Source organism: Ischnura elegans, chromosome 6 (assembly GCF_921293095.1).
Source record: "Ischnura elegans chromosome 6, ioIscEleg1.1, whole genome shotgun sequence".
Taxonomy (NCBI): Eukaryota; Metazoa; Arthropoda; class Insecta; order Odonata; family Coenagrionidae; genus Ischnura; species Ischnura elegans.
In genome coordinates, this window is record NC_060251.1 from 884,920 (window position 1) to 894,263 (window position 9,344).

Genomic DNA, 9,344 nt, shown 5'->3' on the forward strand with positions numbered 1-9,344 from the left:
ATAAAAATGCTAAGAAAAATTAAAATTACATAGCTTAAAAATTTAGATAGGTGTGATGGTTCTATCATCTATTTAGTATATTTGTACCTTAACACTAGGAGGACGGCAATTTCGCTCAACCTTGGTGGCCGGAGGGGTCAAATTTGACCCCCTTATTTTTTTCTGACTCATCCATTTATTTCATGGGATTTATGCTATGCTATTCATTAGGGATTACATAATACTTGTAAATAACGACTTTATTCTCCAATCAGATGTATTATTATAACATTTTCTCTTTATTAAACTATTCTTGTGAGAACCTATTTCTCATGAATGCCAGCAGGTCCTCATTTTAATTTTTTTTTCAGTTATTTGTCAAGACTATTAACAGCTTTTTAGACTACAAGTACAGAAAAACATATTTTATATTGGTTAACTGAGTATTATTTCAAATGACAATAAAAATCATACTTTTTTACAATTTTTTATTTTTATAAGCCATGATTACATTCAAGGGGAACCATACATCACGGAACTAAATTCAGCTGCTGTGCATCCTTAGAAGAGAATCAATTACTTTGACAGCCCACACATGTAACAACCTTTCGCTCTAAAAAAATACATTTGTTGCACACATGTTTCCTACAAGTTTTACAAATTAGGAATCCCTTAGCATCCTTTTTACATTTCAAACGCACTTGACATTTCTTGCGCTTCGCGCTTGCTTCACACAGATTATCATCGTCCTCGATCTGCGATGGCCCCTGACGTGCGAGGGTGTTAGCAGCTGTTAGCTCCTCTACGAGAGTAAGAAGGAACTTACGGCGAGAGATCTTACAATTGTTTACCTCTCTAAAGAGAATCCAAGCATTTATCCCAGCGAGATCCAGAATGTTGCTAAAAGTGTGAAGAGGCCAACGTCGAGCTGCAGGCTTTACTGAATAAAGCCTCGCCATTTGGTCTACTATATCTACGCCGTATTTGTTTTCATTATAAAATAAAACTGTCTCTGGTTTATGTTTAGAACCTAAATTAACGGTCACATTTGGGTGCATAGTACTTACTATAAGAACATTTTTATTTTTCTTGCCTTGATATACGGTGAGTGTGACATTATCCTTTTTCAGAACTCTAGTTTCGTGCAGCTGCATGCGACAGGTTTTGATTTCAGAAGGGATCTCCCTTCGAGATCTGTTGATAGTTCCAACTACACTAGTGTTCTTACTCCTCAGAGTCTCTGCGAGGTAAAGAGAAGTAAAGAAACTATCACAAGTTATATTCCTTCCTTTTCCTAAGTAGGGGGAAATCAACTGTAGCACCACGTGATCTCCGAGACGCATATCATTTGGCCTGGAATCATCTTTTCCTAGATAGGGAAAAGCATTTATGATATACTTTTTATCCTTATCCACAGCTAGCCAAAATTTTTGCCCGTACTTATCCGGCTTACTTGACATAAATTGCAAAAATGGATAACGGGCTTTTGTGGGGAAAAGTTGTTCATCTATTGTTACGTAGGGCCCTGGAATGTAGCATGCCTGACTATTTTCAATGAAATTGCTCCACACCTCGGATATAAGCGCAAATTTGTCTGTAGCCAGTCTACTTGGCCTTGTTGATTTTATGTCAAATCTAAGAAAACGCAAAATTTCTTGAAAACGGTCTCTAGACATTGCGGCTTTGCATAAGGGCAAACCCCACTTCACTGACCATAATGATTTTATGGGAAGAGATTTGGCCCCGAGGACTCCTCTCAAATAGAAAATTCCTAAAAAAGCATCTAGCTCCTCTAATGTCACAGACCAATTTTGATCTCCAAGCTTCATTCGAGCTTCTGTTTCGGTACAATTTTTTATTATCCTGAGAATTTTTTCGTCTATAATCAGCCTCCAGGCGCTCGAGCAAGTTTCATTTATAAAGCGCTTGGCATGCGCTGTGGGTCCTGCCCTATCCACGAACACATTTTGTCTCGCAAGCCTCCCAGGAAGACCTTCATTTGGGGGCACTACTCTCCACTCACTACCATCTGCGGCATATAGAATAGTACCTATGCCATTTTCTCCCTCCGATTCTTTACCTCTTGGGAGACACATTTGCGAATCCGTGGTATCTAAAGCTGTCGTCATGACATAACCTCCACGACTCCCACGACTTTTTAGATGTCCTCGTAGGCTCGTTGCTCTCCGAACAGCTCCGATCCCTCGGCGGCCCCTACTTCCTCGAACCGCACGGCCCCTGCTTCCTTCTAAAAGCTTCCTTTTCTCTGAAAAATAATTTCAAGGAAAGAAATAAATATCTACCAGTACTATTTTTAGTACATCACATTCTCATGTTATTTCAAATTACTTACCATGCTCAATAGTATTTTTCCTTAGATCTTGCTGAGGGGGTGCACTGCTGTCTTCCAACCTTGTATCGGGGACATCTGAATCCGATTCGGAAGATGGGATGGAATGGTTTGTCAGCAAAAAAGGTTCTTCGTCGCTACTCGAATCACTATCTTCCCCTAAACCACAATCAGAACCCGATTCATTTCCACTTATGTCCTGTAAGGCTGCGAGAAGCTCCTCGTGGGATAATCCTTTCCGAGCCATAGCTAAGAACACGGACAACGAGTGAAGTTCGCTGTCGACAAGTCCACCTTCCAACAGTGCTCGTCTTCGACTGGCTTTTGAAACAAACACTGAATGGTAGGTAGTAGAAATATGAGAACAAATGATGTGAGAAAATGTAATCACCATCACCACGCAGAGACAAAGTTTCAAATCGACGCTCACTAAGCATCAAAAAACTTCGCCAGTCAACACTCCGCCTGCCAAGTAAAAAACTATCAGATTTCAAAATCAACGACGCGGACTTGTGAATGAGTAAGCTTCAAATTGAAGGAATAGACACATTGAAAGTATGAACACACTCAACGAATATCAAGTTTCAATTCAAACACCACGGTGACTGATATTTCAAGTAAACATCAGAGAGGAAATGCAAAACAAGCATGTTGATGTGGCTAAGGAGTAAAATATGGACTTTTACGACTTAGAAGGTATAGAGAGATGAGATCGTGTTTCATTAGAGTATTTTCAAACAGTTCAAAAACACATTTATAGTATAATAGCTATGATGCAAAGAAATGGGAACGTTGAAAACTCTATCACAGGGAGGGGGTCAAATTTGACCCCTCCGGGCTCGAAGGTAAAAGTTAAATTTCCAAATTAACCGTTCAACCGTTTTTTATGAAATTCACCGTGTTCACGTCTTGTCATAAAAGATGAAAAGTCACAAAAATTCAATTCAATCAGAAAAAAATTAAGAAATCGTCAGCAATTTAAAAACGCCGAGGGGTCAAATTTGACCCCTTCGGCCTTCTAGTGTTAAAACCGCACTGAAATCTGAAAATTCTCCAAAATAACTTTCGAATAACCCTTTTAAAAAGCATAAAGTTCTCTTGTATCTTCTAAAACCTTTATTTAATTATTTTTTACAAACTTTGTTTGCTGATTCAGCTGTAAATAAAATATAATCAAAGCTTAGAAATTTATAATTGTTAAAAATAATTTGGTTCAAGTAATCTGAGTTTTTATTACACCTTTCATATACACTTCGAGATAGACGCCAGCGTTTTGGGGGCCCTATAACCTCGGGAGCCTCGGAGATAGTCGGCCAACCAACCTGACCTGACCGCACCGATCGGACATCAATAAATAATTATAAATTAATGACCGAATGAATATCAACCATTTTTTCAACGGAAATTTGACAGCAGCAATGATAAAATACAACCTCTGCCACTTTCCCTGCTTATTTCCACTCTTGCTTTGAAATAAATGTGTTAAGGCAGATTAAGTCATTTATATTAAAAAATTTGTCGCTAAAAATTCGGTGTTAATTTTATTATCGAGTAAACTATATCTTTTAAGTTGATGTTATCAATTGACCTTTCACAAAATAAAAAAAATACAATTGGCTCAGATTCGAATCCCCTCCAATAACTTCAATTCATCAAAGTTCACGGTGAGTCCAAATATGAATCTGAAGAGAGGAAATCCTCGCCACGGAGCTCGCAAGAAAACACTCCGACGTCCCAACCTGTGCGTGGACGTGAGTTTCCTCAGTGCGTTTTATTCGACAGGGCATTTGAGCCTGTAGTTTCACTCCTGTCTCGCTAGCGCAGTCGCCCCCGCGTCCGTCCTCGTCGGCTATTGATGGCTTACTGGTGAGAGATCGTAGCCACCGAGAGACAAGGCCTACGCAAGCGAGCAGAGAAGGTCGGTGACGTCAGGACGAGTGGGGTTACAAATGTTGTTAGGGAGTTGTTGATGGAAGGATAGTAGCATTGTCGAAGAGATAAACAGAAGTCGTTTGAATGAGTGAGACGTGAAAATAAAACTATAATTTGAAGAAATTAAAGAGGTTTTTAGCAGTGGTTCGTTCTACGGTAGCAGTGGATGTTACTGAAGTTCTACTAAAGTGTAAAAAGTTGTGCAATTAGCCTAACTACCGCAGTGTTTCTGACTGCCGAGGAAATTACAAGACGGGGCCCAAGGTGTCTGTTTTCAAATTCCCGAGCGATCCAGAAGTTTGAGAAAAATCCATTCGTGCCATTATGAGAGAAGAACTTGAGCCAACAAAGAACAATAAGGTACGTATCGTATAATTATAGAGGTATTGATGAAAGTGTGTTCAAAAGAATTTTTGGTTTCGTTAAAGATGCCTACTTATTATTTCGATGAAATTGCCGAGTTTAAATTTGAAGGGCATGAATCGATGGATACTTTTAAAGTCTCCTGAGTGATTAAAAATTTATTAAACGTTCCTGCCTTAGTTATTGGAAGTCTTTTGGTAATGATTGCAGTGGTGGAAAAGTTATTCATTGTTAAATAGGTAATTCGGCATGTTTTATTTAGTTATGAATCCCATTCGGTGGATCGATGTATATCATTTAATTCAGATTGATATTGCTTTAAGCAATTACTGAAAGGATCTTAATATGGTAATAAGTAAAGGTAGCACAGTGAAATTACTCCAGTGCATAAAAGATCTTTGTTTTTATGTCACCGTTTGATGTGAATGAAATATTTTCATGATTTAATATAAATATTTACAATTAATCTTAAATTCTTAAATCTTAAAGTTGGGTTATAATTAAAGAGATGAGGAGTTGAATAGCGGCATTCACTTACTACTTTAAAAAATTAGAATTTCTTTTAATTTAATTGACAGCAGTCCAAGATTTCCTGTACTTGGAAGTGTGTAAATTATTTTAATTTTATTGTTTGGTGGAGTCAAAGAGTGTAAATTTAGTCTTGCTGGCCAAATATTCAAGTAGGTACTTACTTAATTAATTATAAATAAAAGAAGCGCGGCCGTGGTATCATTTAAACAAATATAAAAAATCCAATCGGCTAGAGTAGCATTTATTAATAGCTTTTTTTATTGGAAGGCTTATTGTATTGATCGCAGCGAGAGAAAAGTTATTGCTTTCTAGTTAAAAAATTGGGCAATTCGTCAAATGTTATTAATTCATGACTCCTATTTGGTGAATCAATTCTTATTAATTCCTGTGAGCCATAATTCTCGATTATTCATAGTTAAACAAATATTGTTGTCGGTGATTGTTTTTCGGGTTCATTCCGCGTGGTCTCATATTTTGAGGACGGCAGTTTCGGGCGCGTTCCAGCTCCCGTCTTCGGTTCCAAATGATTGGACATTATCATTGATTATCATTTGTACCCGAAGACGGGAGCTGGAACGCGCCCGAAACTGTCGTCCGCAAAATATGAGTCAATGCTGAATGAACCCGAAAACCAATCACCAAATAACTCACCGCGGAAGCCTCCGTAATAAATATTGTAGTCATTGGTGTCCCTATACACGCCTCAGTTTTCTCAAGGTTAAAAATTAAAGGCATGAGGGGTAGAATAGAAAAATAGAGTAGTCTAAAGAATTGAAAATGCTTTTAAATAAATTAATAGTCATTCAAAATATCATGTAATGGGAAGTAAGGGATTACTTTTTGTATGAGCGTAAATGTGTAAAATAGTTAATTTGATTGTTGTACTGAGGCCTAAATAGTGAATTGCATTACTTTTACAGGTGTGTGTGAAGGGAATTTTGCTCCTCATGGCATAATTCGTGAATTAGGGAAGTATGATGAGAGGACAGCGAGATTACTTTCCGCATCATTGAAATGGTCACGACTGAGACGCTGTTACATCCTAAATTCCCTATTGCCCCATCTACCTGTCTTCCCAGGCAAGCATACGGGATAGCCCAGGCAAACGAAGAAAGGTGAAGGAATTTTCTGCATTGGAAGAGGCGGTGGAGGAAAGCATTAGGGTGAAGGAGACATACGACCGACAGAATATTATTTCAAGCTTAGTGAATCTTGGAGAAAAGTTCAGTTTCTTGATTTGTGAAATGTTTGGACAGTGGTTCATAAGCATGACTGCATACTTGTTCCGAACACATTATCCTCAACCCCATACCTTGAATTTAGCTCTCTGTTGTGGTAAACTAGGCACGCAATGTTAGTGTTAATTTTGAAAAAGTTCCAATTTTAAAACTAGGGAAGTTTAGCTTACGCAAGAATGTTTATAATGTTGGAATCTTAGGTGAGACTTTCTCCCAAATGTTTTGATCTGCCTCTTCTGGTAGATTTAGCAGTGACTCCTTAGTCATTGCCTCTGATTACTGAAAATCTGTCATGCTAGACAGTGATCCCTGTTATTACTTTATTGGCGAACACCTGTCCTTGAAATCTGTTAACAAGCCTGACTATTCCACAGATATGTAGATATTTAGTGCAATTCTTCTCTCTCTCTATCTATCAACTTCTGCTTAAAAGTAAAAGTACCAGGGAAATGTGTGCAGCCGCATTTGAGAATGTCCTCTGTGATGAGTACAATTACACTCGAGTTTTGATGATAATAATAAACATGTTAATACGCAACTGTTGACATCCTTATTTATGCATTACCTCCACTCCCCTATGACCTTTATTTTAAACAGGTCCATGGTATCCAGATAATCAATTTCGGAGAGGAGCTCGTCAAGTAAGTGAGATGTCTAAAGCTACCGGAGTGATATACTGAGAATTTTGGTTAAAGCCTTTGCCAGCTACTTCATTCCGATCAGATTTTAAAACGTATTAATTAACGTCTCGTGGAATAATTTATCATATATTTGGAGAAAACTAATGAGCTGTTGCTTTTCAAAGAATTCCCCGCAGCAAAAAAATGTTACTGAACAAGAAGTTCGGGCATTGCGTTTGCTTACTTTCGGTGGTTTAGTTTGCAATCGTAAATATATAAGGACGTTAACCCATTAATGCCCAGACGTATCTTTAGATACGTCACACTTTAAAAATTCCTAAATACTCTGTGGTTTGTTGTCAATGCAATTTCTTTACGTAATATGACTGAGGGAAGGCTTCAAATGGTACACAAGTGATTTAGATTATTTTAGCCAATATTTGCAATTATTATGCTTACTTACACATGGCTGTTCATGAACTACTCAGAAATCGCTATGCTATGGTCATGTGAAAATTAAATTTTAAGATATACCATTGAGTTATCTGAATCCAGTTTTTACCTGTTTTATTTCAAATGTATAAGGAATATTATCTTTTTAAAGAGATTAATTTTTCTTTCAAGCTCATAACAAAACTAATCATTAAATTTTTGACGTATCTAAAGATACGTCTGGGCACTTGTGGCACTAAAAATTCAAGTTTTGACTTATAGGTATGTTTCATACTATTTATTGATTAAATAAATAAGTAATAATTGTATAAACCTAATTATGTGATAGGTCGAAGACAGTTTTATATTTCTGCCATTTAATGAAGTATAATATTGAACAATTAGGTAAATACAGCAAAAACAGGAATTTTCACAGAATTGTGGTGTATCCTCATTTGAATTGTGATAAAGTACCTTCATTGGAAGCATAAAATGAATTAGTATTGGATTTCTGGAAGCGCAAATGCTCACAATATCAAGTTGCCTATTCTGGCACAGTATTGGATACAGAAAAGAATTCAAGGGGGGCATAAAATATATCTTGATCTATCTTTACTTGCATCGTAATGAAAAATAATCAAGTCACGCGCAAAGTTTAGGAAAGTTTTATTTAAATGATTATAAACAAGGAATTATTATATGTATTACATAATTATTATATATACAAGGCAATGCCATCTTATGATATGAAAGAGTTACAATTGTAGTGCTTCAATGTTAGGCAATGTGGGCGGCCACGTAAGAGGGGGGCGCGTGCCCCCTTCGCCCCCCATATGTATCCGCCACTGTCCTGGCATCACTTGTATTCTGTATCGCCGACGATGGAATGGATTGATTACTTTGTTTCTCGTTAAACTTTCCCCTGGCAATAATATCCAGATTGCAAGGCGGAAATCAGTGTTCGAAATAAGTAACTTTGGTGAACATTGATAAAGAAACTATGTACTACGCTCCATCACCAAAAACTTTGTACTTTGTATTCAAGTTAGAGTCTCCGAAAGACATACCTGACATAAGGAGGAATCGGCGCTTTAAAGACTTTTCAACCTTCTCTTCTGTAAGTACCTTTTTTGTAACTTTTGTTGCACTCCCTTTGGGCTCCCATTTACCGCTGAGAAGATAAGACGTACCTTAGTGATGGAGAAGAGGTGAAACATATCTGAAATAGCTCTACCATCAGCGCTGTCAGCAGAAAATTTCAAGACAAATTTTCTGAACAATTGTAAAAAATGTTAGCACATTATTCGTATGTATAAATATAAATAAATAAGTGATTTATGATGTGTTTCGAATATTGCTACTCTCAGGTTATCACCGTCTACCTAGTTGATGGCTTTATCGGAGGTCATCTCCAGACTGCACCATCGAAATAGTTTCCCAGTCAACGCGAAGGAACAGGTTTGAAGAAATTTTAAGGTCTCTGCATCTGGAAGATGATTATAATAATGGGAAGAATGATGGCAAGGATAGGCTGTATAAAGCTCAACCTTTGTTTGAGATTTTGAATTAGACTTCCAAAATTGTAAGCGCTGGAGAATACTGTTTGGTGGATGAATCAATCAACCTCTACTATGGTAGATATGGCTGCAAGCAATGAAACGAGTAAGATTTTGGTTAAAATTATGGTGTATTTTAGAATCAAGTCAACCTTTATCATACTGTAGCCAACCTTCAGAGAACAGATCTTGGTCAAGGAGGAGATTTAGTTTTAGGACTAGTGGATGAGTGTAAATTACCACCAGGTACAAACATATTTGTTGACAACTTATTCTTATCAGAAAAGCTGCTTAGAATGTTGACTGGAAGGAGCTTGCGTGGCACTGGAACATTTCGTGAAAA

At 37.3% G+C, this 9,344-nt stretch overlaps 1 protein-coding gene across 1 annotated transcript; it reads right to left on the bottom strand.

Moving 5' to 3' along the window:
• Positions 1 to 281: 281 nt before the first annotated feature.
• On the bottom strand, positions 282 to 3,318 carry LOC124161001. The gene is made up of 2 exons (XM_046537137.1): positions 2,333 to 3,318; positions 282 to 2,245 (listed from the first exon to the last, which is right to left on the bottom strand). Exons 1-2 carry the CDS (start codon positions 2,721 to 2,723, stop codon positions 552 to 554), a joined length of 2,085 nt encoding a protein of 694 aa, XP_046393093.1. The 5' UTR covers positions 2,724 to 3,318; the 3' UTR covers positions 282 to 551.
• Between the last annotated feature and the right edge of the window lie 6,026 nt (positions 3,319 to 9,344).